The sequence below is a fragment of the Triturus cristatus genome, chromosome 8, assembly GCF_964204655.1.
Source record: "Triturus cristatus chromosome 8, aTriCri1.1, whole genome shotgun sequence".
In the NCBI taxonomy this organism is placed as follows: domain Eukaryota; kingdom Metazoa; phylum Chordata; class Amphibia; order Caudata; family Salamandridae; genus Triturus; species Triturus cristatus.
Window position 1 is genome coordinate 850,301,418 of NC_140591.1, and position 13,921 is coordinate 850,315,338.

The following is a 13,921-nucleotide window of genomic DNA, read 5'->3' on the forward strand; positions in this document are numbered from 1 at the left end:
TTGCTCTGGCCTGGTTTCCAAAGAGTTGACAATAGTAGCAGCCACATTGAACAGATTCTGGCAAACGTTTCTGTGTGCAGCAAGAAAAAAAAATAGTACATGCTCAAGATAATTGTAGGCAAGTGTCCTTTTGGTATGTTCCTACCCCACCACCCCGGCCACTTTTTGCTCCAATGCTGATGGCTATGACTCTGAAATTGCACTGGGTCCTGCTAACCAGGCCCCTGTGCCAGTCTTCTTGCCGTAAAACTGATACATGTGAATTGGTAGCCCCAATTGGCGAGGACTTTAACCCCCTTAGAAGTCCCTGGTAAATGGTACCTACGGCATGGAAGTTAAAGGGGTCACCAGGACCAGTAGCACTGTTTGTGCCACCCTGAGAGACCCAAGTAAAAAAATGGCAGTAGCCCTGCCCTAGCAGAATGCAGGACCTATGCAAACTGCTTGAATCTGAGCCATGTGTGGCTAGGCACGAGCACTATTTTAAATAAATGCTACTCACCCCTAAGGAAGGCCTCCTGAGCCCGGGAGGCAGGGTGCATTATATTAAAGGTGAGGACATACAAGTGCAATCTTAAATTGCACACTAGTAGCCTTTTCCATTAAAGGCGACTACAAGTGATCAGCGGTCGATAGGAGAACATGGGCTGGCACCACGGCAAACTCAGTTTTGCCAGATCCATTATGGTACCGGCATAATATATCATGTTTGATCTCAAACTGCCTCATTATACTGGACATGATTCTCATGTTGTTGCCACAGCCTTTTCTGAGCACTGGCTGGCAGCCCGCAACTGCTGCTGCCAAGACAGGAATCTGACCCCCTGCCAGGAGGTACAAACTCAGCCAGGAGCCGGAAACAATGGCCTGTATGGGAAGAAGGTGACACCTCTCTCTCTGACAGGATGACTAGTGAAGTGGCACATCAAGGCGGGGAGCTTCAAAGCTTACACCGCCTGTGATATGCAACTAGGCTACCTCACAAAGGAAGAAACAGCCCCCTGTCCCCAAGCACATTTCTACCCCGTCAGGTGAGTAAATTATGAAGTCAGGAGGTGTACATCCCCAGAAGGCTAGACACACCGCTAGGGTGGGCTATCAGGACTGAGCTAAGGATTTATTATCGTGAATCCAAGGACCATCTTTGGGGTATTGTGAGAGTATTACATAGTGAAACCTAACCAGCCATTATACAGAATTCTCCACTTTCCTACAATAATGCACATAGAAAAGAATTATTCTTCTGTACAATGGAGCAGGTTTTTTTACACTGTTCTTGTACTTCATTATTTACACAGCATGTACTGTTATAAAATCGTTAGGTTTTTCAAACGGCCAATCCGAGTTTAGAAGTGTCCCAGCCGAATTGCTCAAATTCTAAAGTATCTCCGATTGAGAGCTGCATAATAAATATAGAATGTACTGTATTGTTCTGCATGGATATTTCCTCGGGGCGAGCAGTGCTTCCAGAGGCCCTCAAGTCTAGCTTTAAGCTATAATTTGTAGGGATGGAATAACAAGTGTGTAGATGTATCCATGTTTTCTGCCCAGTAGTACACTGCGCATATTTAACACTATCTATTCAACTTAGGGAGGTAGAAGGCAGGTATTACTAAAAGTGTGTTCCTGTGCTTTCTTATAAGAAAAAAATATATTGTTTAAGAACATTTTGAAGAGGATCTGCTGAGCGTTTCGTTTTTCTTAACTGTTTAAAATATTTTATAGTATTGTGTTCACTTTTGTATTAGTGCCTTAAAATGCTAAATTAATTCCAGGGCCACAGAACGTGCAACATAATTTGCCTTTTATAGCATATTATGCTCTATAACCTGCCATTCTTTTTGAAATAAGTTAGTCAACTGTGCAGCATAATATGGTATTCATTTGTCACACAATTGCGACGTCTCTGGTTAAGGGTTCTGTGAACTTGATGGAAATTAAACTTCATTTTTAGCAAGTCACCAGTGGTGTATCGCTAATTATTAGATGATCACCATTTCACAAAGTTGTGACGCTGAACTTAAGTGACCTGCTTGGCTATTGGGCACTTTATTTCGTTCTCGAGTTGCCCAGGGGTAGGGTATGTCACCAAGGATACAGAAAAATAATTAATAAAAACAAAATTCGAAGCACAATCGCTTAGAGTAAGGGACTTCAGTCACTACATACACTGTGCAATATAAAAATAACAGATGCGTCACTTTCTATTAACACGCGGATAATTAGAAAATAGTTTCTAAAAACAAAAACGGCATGGCCGAAAATGAATAATGCAAAACGTAGCAAACCTTTTTGCAATAGGTGGCCTTAAATGCATTTCGAGAGAAAATAAAGACACAGGTACTTCCTTCCGAAAAATGTTGCCCCCTGCTCCATAGAGTTTTGGCTGCTGCCGGTATCCTGATTGAAACACTGTGCAGGGTGCGCTAAAGTGGATTTAAAGAGGCAAGGGATGCGTTGCACAAACATGAGGTACAGATGCGTTTTACAATACAGTACAGACAGGTATAGTGTCCGTGTTGATATTAAAAAAAAAAGCAAATTTCGAGCACAAGTAAACTGACGTGGCACGTGGATAAGATCTGGGATGCACCATGAATGGCAGGAAAAGTTTAGCCTAGCTTTATAGTCACCTAACACTGGTTGCTGTTGAACAAGACTTCAGATGGACGGCTTTTAACCTCTATCTATGCGAGCCCTTTCCAATTCAGTATGGGCGAGAGATGTGCATAATGTAAGGATTTCTACAAAACACCCCCAAATGACAATGTAGCATTTTTAAAATTTGTTTCATTTAAAAAAGGGGCCCTGCAAGGGGACGCAAAACTCGTTTCAGGTTACTGGCGTGCCCCCTGTCTGAACCAGATAACAGCAAAACCGGGCTTGCCCTACCGCCACGAATGACGCCACCCTCGTTATCTCTCAAATGCAGACAAAAGGGCGGGACAACGGCCGATTTTACCGATGAAAGAAAGGGCATCCTCGCCTACGGGGAACGAGGCATCTGTGAGATAATGGCACAGGAAGTAGCGCCCATGAGAAGCATCTCTGGACATCGTCATTACCTCTGAAGTATAACGACATTTTACTACAGTCTGTTGCACTGTATGCCTCACTTTATCTAGTAAGAACAGGTTTTCCTCTTTCTGCGACTCTGGTGGCAAACTTTGTAATTAGTGCTTTTATGCCTTACTTGCCAAGAGACGTCTTCAAGACAACGTGGGGCTTTGAAATAAAGTCCAACTCCCCATTTTAGGCTTGTCGAGTTAAAAAGATTATTAATCCCAAATATAAAGTACAAATCAAACACGCAAGAATTGAAAGTGCAGGCCTCCATAGTTTCACACAATTAAATCGGAGATTACAGGATTATAGCAGAATACTTTTTCAGATGGGTTCTTACTCGCTGTACCTTTCCAGAGGACCTACTTTTGAATTACATATAAAGTAATTTTAACAGATATTGCAGAGTATTCCAATCTAATGTCGATATAGGTAGAACAATCATAACATCCAATCAGAATTCAAATTTGTAAGAGCATTTAGTTTCAAAACGATTTAATTATAACTGATAATGGACTGGAATAAATGTTTACAAAAAATAGAATTTTTCGAAAAACAGAACTTTAGAAAAGTAAAACTTAGAAGAGGCCGTGTCTTGTTTAAAAACCGGCTTAGAAAGAACTGAAAACATTCACTTTAAGAGTTCGACAGTATGAACTTTAAAATATAGCTAATATAAACACATACCATAGTATATTCATGTGGATTGGGCCGGCAATTCGTTTTGAATATTGCGGACATACAAAACAGAAAAATATATTGTAGCTAACAATTCGTGCTGTTTTCTACCTACCATTTTTTAAACTTGAAATACAGTTCAGGATCATGTTTATCACAAGCTTCCTTTAATGTTTTATGGAAATGCACAGCATCTTCTTCATTCAAGTAGGTTGGAGTAAGATCAGTTCCACCACCAAACCACCATTGCTTGTTACCTGTGAGAGGCAATCATGAGTGAAATCATAACCTTTAGCTAGTCAGTCAAAATCCCTGAACTAACATCTCAATACCAAATCTTTGACAGAAGAAGAAAATGTATACTTATTTAACCACATCAAGCACATAAAAACGAGTCAAGAAATGAGTCACCAAAATCACTTGTAAGGAAAACTTGCTTGGCAGATACACGTCAAAATTGTTAGCGAGCAAAGCAAGGGATCTCAGACACTAAGACCAGCAAATCAGAAATGTGCTTCTTGAGTATGCACATTTTCTATGAGGAACATATAAGGCATATGATTATAAATGAAAGAATCAGTTATGCCTTATTTGGTCTGCTTTGATGAACCATGTATTTGAACACACACTCATAATTTGAGTAATAAAGGATGTACCCGTATGCCATAAGAGTTAAAATCCCAATATGTTCAGAATAAATAATAATTAACTGATGGAGTTGAGACAAGGTGCAAACAAGTCCACTAGTGTGATTGTCATGCATGTGGCATGTGTCACCAGGTCATCAAAAATGATGGGATGTGTAAAAACACATGTAAACACATCAGCGGGTTGAGCACATTTATCTGCCTGCCTCCGACCAGTGCATTTCATTTGCTGCTGCTCAGTTGCTCTTGGATGGATCCAATGAACATTTGTCTAATAGTCTGTAACCACTGCCCGCCATATGTTGCTCTTCTGCCACTCCTGGATGGACTCCAGATAATAGTTTACTGGACAGGTTTACAGTCAATTCAGAAGTTGGGATCCAATCATTCCTGGGAGGACTCCCTAAAGTGATTTACGGAGGTTTAACAGTGCCGCCAGCAGTTGGACTTTAAAAATGGTTCCTTGTGGGAAGCAACCTTTCTTGAGCTGCCATGCAAAACATGAAACTCGCCCCCATAATGAATTAGGATTGTCAAACACACTGGTACTCGGATAACCAACAAAGGCTTGGGCTCTCCAACGTATTGATACCGTTTGATTATGCTGTAGATGTTCAGAGCATACTATTTTGGCATATCACGCACAACATGAAATCTCTACACTTCAGTTAAACCGGCAACCACACCCTTCCAAATCTATGCAATGTAAGATTCGGTTCCAATTGTTCGCCCACGTAGATAGCACTTCAAAACCTCAACAAGTGGTACAGAAAAGTATATAGAAATGTTACAGTACAATACCAGGCACTTACCCCCTTGTCTGAAGCATTTAAAGGTCTCAGAATGTATGTCACATGTTACATTTTGGCACCCCTACGACATATGCTGCTTTTGGCTTCTGTTTCAAAATTGACTCTTCCCTCCCCTCACCATCAATTTGTTTTCCTTACCATCAGTGTCCTCAATTTCAAAGTATCTGTAGTTGAAGTGGATTGTTGGAATGTGAGGATTCTTAGGATGGATAACAGAACTCACTCCCATGGCGCAAAAAGGCAATTTTCCTATTAAAAAAATAAAGCCACATAGATAAGGTTGCCTTAAAATTAATAAAAAACACATGGCAGAGGACAATCTCATACAGTATTAAAAAAACATTGGTAGTCATAGAGGGACTTGACTCGAACAGCAATTGACCACTATGAACAGCAAATGGATAGGAATAGTAGAATAGTCTGTTATGTGCAAAGTTTAGCATCATGCAGGTCGTTGCAATATCGTTTTTGGAGTCTAAAGTATAGTTTTGGAGCAGAGCTGCAGCACCTTGGTGCACTGACGACAGGCCCCTTCGACTAGTCAACGTTTGAGGGGTATCAATCATTTTACATGGGAGGCAGCACACAAAGCCAGGTTTGAAAGGCTTGCTCAGAGGTCTCAGAGTTCTCTTATGTAATACAGGACCTGATATCCATCTTGTAAGTAAACAGAATAATATTCTGCTTTTTGCTTTGCCAGTGCTGATACAATTCTACACGTACAGATAGAGCCAAAAGCAGTGACTATGGAGGGACAGGAGAGGGATGAGAGAGACCGAGCCAAAGCAGTGAACTATGTCACGGAAGAGGGAGCAAGCAGTAACGGAGACAGTGGAGATAGAGGGGAGAGGCAGAGGATGGCTGTGGCAGAGGGAGGAGGGGCAAAAAAACAGAAAAAGAGGAAGAAAAAGGACACAAGCTGGTAGCACTTAGAGTACACAATCTTTAATGGCACAGAAAAAAGCAGGAAGAAAAGTAGTTGACGCAAAGCACTGGAAAGATGCACTCAATCTGATAAAAAACCGAGTAAAACTAACTGCTTACACAGGCAAGACAAACCCAAGAGTAAATAGGAAAATCACTGAATCAAAAGCAGGGAACTGCAATAGACAAAAAAATTCAATCTTAAGCAAGAAGCAGACCCAAAGCTTATGCTAAACATATGACAAAGTATTAGTTGCAATGCTGTTTGTGAAAAACGTCTAAAGCGGCCTGTAATAAGACCACAAAAAGGGGCAAGTTCTGAAATTAACACTATTTCGTAGTTGTATGGGACTGTAGGGTCTTCATTTATAAAAAAATACAAGTCTTCTGACGGGGCAAGCCAGAAGTTAAAGGGAGAGGTGAGCAGACCCTCAAGGACAGGAGAGGATTGCAGGTCGTTAGAAATGAGGCTCAGGCACTTAACATTGTGCACACTTACAAGCTTTTTAATTTTTTTTCCAAAATTCTTTAAAGCAACAAGAGAGTTGAGTTTACTGCATTCAAATCTGCATGTCATTGTTTAAGGGGACAATACACTGAAATGTGGATATGCTTTGGTAGCTGCAGTAATGGATGAATGGATCCAGGCAAATTCCTGTAAAGGCATTTTAGCAAGTAGAAATGTAGGTAAGGTACATATGACATGTAGTCCAACAGGAACTAACACAAGGTCATTATGACAAGACACCACTTTAGGCATAACAAGAAAAGACAGCATGGTGCTTGCTTGTGTTGCTTTAAGTGCCAGGTAAAGTCTCAGAAATATGAAATATCTTACCTATACATACTGCAAATGGGAAAATGTTGCACAAACTGAAATTTGTCAGCTCTCAAAGTATATTTAACTCAACCTGGATGAGCCATTGTGAGCTATATCGCGCCAGAACTTCCTTCCAAGTCCTTTTTTGTGTGATACTTTAATAGGGAGTATAACGCAAATGCAATTGAATACATTTTTGTAAAGTGCTTGTGAAAGTCTGCGTTGCTAACAGTGGTGCTGGAACAATTTTCAGAGCGGGGTGCTGGTTCTCCAAAATTATAAAGGGCTAGCATTACCGATTGATCATTTCTAATTGAGAGTATGCGATTTTGTGTGTATTGCAAGGGGCAGTAAGGCAGTTCCCCAGTACTATTTTTGGGAAAATATCGAGTATCGGAAGTGCAACAATACCCGAACTATGGGGGGGGGGGGGGGGCGAGGGGGGGGCTATAAATCTGAATGCGGGGGCAGAGCTATCATCAAAGTTGGAGACACAATAACACTTAGGGTCTCCCTTCAGTAAGAAATGTTTTATTTTAATACTCAATGAGATGCAGAACATTGTGATTCAGTTCCTGCGACAACAAACAGTGCTTAAACATTTTTGAACATGACTGGCTTGTGGTGTAGTATATATGCAGTCAGGCTTATTTAAAGAGGCAATGTGTAAAGAATTTGACTGACAGACACACAGACACACACAAAATAAATCAAGACCAAATGGCAAAAATGTAGGAGCGGAGTTATGAATTTTAAAAAAATCAAAAGAATTGTAGCACTCCGAAGCAGTAAGAGCCTAGGAGGCGTTATCTGGCCACGCTGAATCAGGGCAAAGTCAGCAGTTCAAGCAGATCGTGATGGAGCGCAGACCGGTGACAAAAGCCATGCAGGCCCGGTGAACAGAGTACCTTGATTGTGGTCACAACAGCGAGATGCGGGGTGCAGACGAGCGATGCGCCGATATCGAGCCCGCAGTCAGGTGATGCATCGATCTTCTCCATGCAGTGATGCCGATAAGTCAGTTCCGAAGACGAAGCACCGAGATGCGTTGGTTCAGAAGTGTGATGTGTTGGGTTTCTCCATGAAGTCGAAGGATGCAATCTTGGTTGACTGCTGTGGCAGCGCTGTGTGGTTTCGTGCAATTGACTCTGCAGGGAATGCGGCGGTTCCGACACAATGCGCTGCACTGGGTTCTGCTCCTGCCCCAGGGGTGATGCGCCGACCCCTGCTCACGCAGTCAGTGGATTTGGCAGTGCCTCTGAAGCAAATATCAGGACCCACTTCCAGTAAGCCAGGCACAAGAGCAGGAGTAGAGACTTTGATTTCCCCGAGTTTCAACAAAAGGAGGCAAGCCAACAAGCCCTTGGATATCATTCTGAAGTAAGGAGGAATCCAGCTCTCCTTACCGGGGTCAGAGAGCAGCAGGCAGCAGTTCTTTACAAGAGAACGGTAGGCCTTTCATATCAGCAGTCCAGTAGAGTGTCAGTCCTTAATGCAGCACAGCAGTTCTTCTGACAGAGTCCAGTTGTAGGTCCAGAAGAGCCTGGTTAGGAGGGGTCAGAGACCCAGTACCCATAAGTTGTGCCTTTGAAGTGAGGACGACTTCAAAGAAGGGTGTTAGAAGTGCACAGGTGTTCTTTCTTCCCAGCCCTGGCTCCAGACTATCAGTAGGGGGTAATCAGCCCTTTGTATGGGGACAGGACATTACCCACTCAATTTCAAGTGTCAGCACCCCCCTCCTTTTCTGCCCAGGAAGGGCCATCAGAATGCAGATGAGTGCTCAGACACGCCTAACCTTCCTGTGTTTGTGGATGTCTAGAGGGGATGCACAAAGTAAAGCTGTCACCCACCCCAGATGTGTAATGGGGACAGGCTGCAGGCACACAGAGCAGTAAGAGTAGAATAATTGCCCTCTTTCTAAAAGTGGCATTTCTAAAATAGTAATGTTAAATCCAACTTTACTAGTAAAGGAGATTTATCATCACCATTCCAATGATATAAAACAAAAAAGAAGTCTTTCTGATCAGGAATTACAGCTTAAAAGTCTTATGAGGAATTCTTAATGTTAAGCTACGGGAGGAGTAGGCCTCACAGTAGTGAAAAATGAATTTGGGTGTTTGTCACTACCAGGACATGCAAAACTGAGAAGTACATGTCCTACCTTTTGATTACACAGCACCCTGCCCTATGGGCTACCTAGGGCCTACCTTTGGGGTTGTGTGTAATAAAAGAGGAGTTTAAGGCTAGGCAAAGGGTTTTAAATGCCAAGCCGAAGTGGCAGTAAACTGCACACACAGGTCCTGCAGTGGCAGGCCTGAGACAAGTTTGAATGGCTACATGTGCGGGTGGCAGAATTAGTGCTGCAAGCCCACTATTAGCATTTAATTTACAGGCCCTGGGAATATGGTATACCACTTTACAAGAGACGTATAAGTAAACTAAACATGCCAATTGTGTATGCAGCAATGTTACTATGATTAGGGGAGAAGCACCTGCACTTTAGCACAGGTCGGCAGTGATAAAGTGCTCAGACTAAGGCCAAGAAAAAGAATCAGCAAAAAGAGGAGGTAAGCAAGCAAAAGGCTTGGGGGAAGACCAACCTAAAATCACAATCAGTACCCCACTGTATGTCGAGATAACATGAAATAACTCTGGGAAGATGATTCATGAAGTGACCTAGATGTTACCCACTGGGTTGTGGGAAAGGAAAAAATTCCTTATTGTTTTAATTACCCTCACACACCCTAGTGGTGTCATGCTTCATCATCGGGTCACCCTGTCCCCTAAAAGTCAGGGTGGTCTCAACCATGTTTCAGGGAGCCCTTGAAAGATATGGCCAGGGGGTCTTACAGAATAAAAATCCTCAGACTGTTCCCAGTATCCCTTTATTCTTGGAACAGTATGGGATGTTAAAAATAATTAAGCATATACAAGGGTCAATTGGATGTTTTAGTGGTCCTATGACTCTAGTGCCAACATGTTCCAGCCTATCTATTGGCCCACCAGGGGTCCTAGGCTTTCTTCAGGGCTATATGGATATAGAGGATCCCTCCCTGGTGCAAGCAGAAGATAATTAACACGCTACTCCTGTGAAAAAAGGCAGATAGCTGCTCCTTTTGCAAGAATAAAGATACACTTATCTTCAGTACTTAAGGAGGTTATTTCTTCTTCTCCATCCCGATTTGGGAGAGGTAAATCATAACGGGGATTGTAGTTGAAGGGGTAGCCTACTAGTCAAACAGTCGTCAAGGGTCCTGTCCCGCTTCTAAACCTGCTTTGTCCTACACCCCGGGCTTATTATCTCAAAATACAGAGGGATACCGATTGGGACTTCAAGTTTACTAAGGGAGGACGTACTGCCACCAGAGAGTTCCTCTCTGCCCTTGTGACACAGGAGGAGTCTCCCTCCTCTGAGTGCCTTAGGATTTTCGGAAGACCAACATAACCTGGTTTAACAATCAGCATAAATACATTTACACTATTCCAAAGATGGGAGGCTAGTATATAAGTTAACTGTCTTGCTGTCATGTGCAAGGTGTCTTATGCCCAGGCTCTCAAAAACTACATGGTAACCTTAAGTTCCAGTTCACATAATATATTCTTCATTTTGATATGCATAGGCACGCCAAAAAAAAAAAATGCAGCTTCTGTTTGGAAAAATATTGGATGTAAAACAAACACGAAGCAAAAAAACTGAGTACAAGATGTGAGTATACATGGTTTGCCTGGAGTAGAGAATAGATGGCCAAATTTCCACAAGAACTGAAGCACTGGCTGCTCAACTAGGATCTCCGGCCGGCCTAAGTTCCTGCTGCAGCGGCTGGACACTGACAGATGAGAAGCGCGACCATATAAATCAACATAACATTAAGCATAAAATGTACAACATAACATGCCCATGAACACTGGCAGTTGTAGAACACAACAAAAGCTGTTCTAGCTGTGAAAATATCTGCATAAACAATAACTCATCTACAGTTTAACTCTTTGAAATGTCTACATTGGATGGCATAATGAGTGTATGTCAGCAGGAATTTCCTTTAAAGTGAAAGGAAAATCTGTACCCTGTGCTGCAGGGGACCTTTATTGAGAGAGGTCCAGCTTCAGGCGGATATCAGAGGATGTAGTGGCCTTATTCTTTTCCTCCATTAAGCCGGGTTCCACTTAACATCCCTACACAGTTGCTGTGCTCCACATTCCTGGACTTTAACTGACAGGAAAGATCATTGAAATGTTTACCCTCTTACTTCTATCTGACATGGATCAGGCCTCATGAAAGCAGGATGCATTCACCCCACTACTGAACAAAATCAAAGCTGAATGTATCCAACATTAAAAAAAAACACTTCTGCTAGCCTTAGGAAACATTTTAGGAATGCTGGTAGCTAAACAACTGTCCATGGTTATGGAACAAGACAAACTGCTGGAAGGCTGGCAGATGGACTTTGCCAACCGAGGGGCACAAAGATGGTGCTTGTCTCTATGACCGATGGCATCACCACTATACTAGATCAAGATGTTGCAGTTAGAATGAAGCTCCTGGATCTCTGTCGCCTTTGATATGGTACATCAAAAGGTGCTATTGAGTAGACTTGCAGGATCTGGGTTCAAAGGTCTGCTGTGTAATTGGTTTAGGTCCTTCTTGATTGGGCTTTATCAATTCATATGGTTGGCTAAGTTTTGGTCACCAAGGGATGTGATTGAGGTGGGCTGCAAGGCTCCTCCTGGTCTGTGATGCAATTTAATCTCTATGTTCAACCTATGTTGCAACTAATACACTCATTGGGCTGCCAAATATTTTCGTATATAGATGACACAGATGATCGTCCAGCTGAATCAAAAAGCACTGAACCTCTGAGCCAACTTTTATGATTGCCTGGACAATGTTCAGCAGTTGATGGAGCCCAATTCCCTAACCTCAATACTGAGGAGCAAGAGCTCCTACTTTTCTGTAACAAAACGTAGCGGGAGCAACGGTTTACAGCCTTCATGAACGGATGACCCACCAATACCCATGGTAGCAAAGGTCTATTTGTGAATTGTAATTCTTCATGAGAATGTGTCCATCTACCATAATATTTCCTAAGCTGTTAACCTCTGCTTTGAGTTATTGAAGGCACATAGGAATTTCTTTTTATACCTATACCTAGGTTTGATACTTTAATTCCCTGAATTTAGGCTTACCGGAAGCTAAAACTGCTAGGCTACAAAATAGCCAGAATTTGTAAGTACTATCAGTCTGTAAAGTAAAAAAACCCAAATATGATCATCGTACAACTGTAAGGCATAGGCTTGACTAGTTGTCCGTGGACCAAAGCGTAAGGTTAAGTCCCTCTGCCTTACTTATTATTTCTGCTACGATAAAACCCCATCAGACGCGGATAAATACCTAAAGCATTACTATCCAGAAAGACGCCCAAAATCTTCTGGTCATTCTATTCTTCAGCTTCCCAGAATAAATAAGGCTTGCAGTTGGGGGAATGATAATTTCACTTTAATAATCTGAAGATTTGGAAAGAGCTTTATCAACCACACCTTTCCTTTTTAAATAACGGAAGCACCGTTCATTTTCCCTGCTTTCAGTAATGCTTAATTTTGCCTCAACGTTTTAGGTTGTCTTAAGGCCAAACAGATATTTTTTGAAGTTATTATATTGGATATGTTGAGTGAGGTTTGAACAAGATGATGAAAGCAAGGAGTGGCAAGTGCTGGTGCATGTATGGATGGGGTGTAGTGGAGAGGGTAGGAACAGTCACCATTGCATGTGATGTTAATTATCAACTTGTGTGTGAAAAAACAAAATCATACTTTGAGTAACAGAGTGTCTACCCCACTGGAGGCGGGGTTAAAACAACAAGGAAATACTACTGTGCAGAGGAATATAACACCTATTTTGAAGGTACCTTCTTTTTAAGTGTTGGTACTTTATGTGTTAACAAAGGCATGACTGGCAGATTTGTAGGGTGCCTGTTCACCAGAGTAGGTCTGTTGGCACCACTGTGAAACAACAGATGTTAATAGTTTCCCAAGTCAATGTTACTCATTTTGTCAACCTCGGAGGGAACAAAGACTAAGTGGTTGAACCAGGATTTGAAGGCATGCCTGTTGCATTAAACACACATTTCTGGAGTGGATACATTACCACACTGAGCTACCATATCTGGCTGTTGTTCTCTCTGTACTGTAACCTTCAGTTTCATCATTCTTTATATAACAAATAAATTATAATTTGAGTTTTATGCAGCACTTGCTATAGCACATGTTGCTATTTATGTTGCTAAAATGGCAAATTTCCATCAAATCCTAGATACCTATTTTATCATTTTCAGGAGGAAAGCTTGAGATTCCCAGCAGGATACACATAGATTACTGCAGAAAGCACAAAGCTAGTACACAAATTCAACTGTATAAACAGATATATCATTGACACTAATAAGTACTATAGAATTTGATATCAGAATTCACAATTTCATGGCTTGTGCTATGAAGCTCTTCAAAGTGCTATATTAATAAATAAACCTCTTCTTACATTTCTGTTATTTTTACTTATTTATTTTTTACTTTGATAGACAAAATTGTTCTCCGCTTGGTTTTGTCTTATTACGGTCTTGCTTTTTTAACAATCTGCTGAGAGTTTACATGTCTGGTTTGGTTGTATTCACAGCTTACAGAGCACCCCTGCTTTTATTTTTGTCTTTCATCTATCCTGGTCTCCCCTTGCATATGGTTACCATCCAAGGAGACTAATCAGGCCGAGAATGGGGTGGCAGGGGGCACAGAAAGCAATGACAAAATACAAGTACCCTTATCCAGCTTTAATGGACATGAGAAGGCAGGAGGAATACTTCATATGAGACGGACCTTCAGCCTGGCAGCTCAGCTGCAATCTAGCCCACGGACGCTGAAGGGGTGCGGAACTAAAACCCCTTAGCACAATGGCTGTTGTGTCTTGTCGACTACAGACAGATTTGGAAGCT

General features: G+C 41.9%; 1 protein-coding gene across 1 annotated transcript in view; it reads right to left on the minus strand.

Annotated features, from left to right (window-relative positions):
- Positions 1–13,921, minus strand: part of CPOX (coproporphyrinogen oxidase) — a 75,319-nt gene that overhangs the window by 26,236 nt on the left and 35,162 nt on the right. The window contains exons 3-4 of the mRNA XM_085622347.1: positions 5,339–5,449; positions 3,857–3,998 (exon numbers count right to left, since the gene is read on the minus strand). Coding sequence (XP_085478473.1) covers positions 3,857–3,998; positions 5,339–5,449 — 253 coding nt within the window. The remainder of the gene's footprint in view (positions 1–3,856; positions 3,999–5,338; positions 5,450–13,921) is intronic.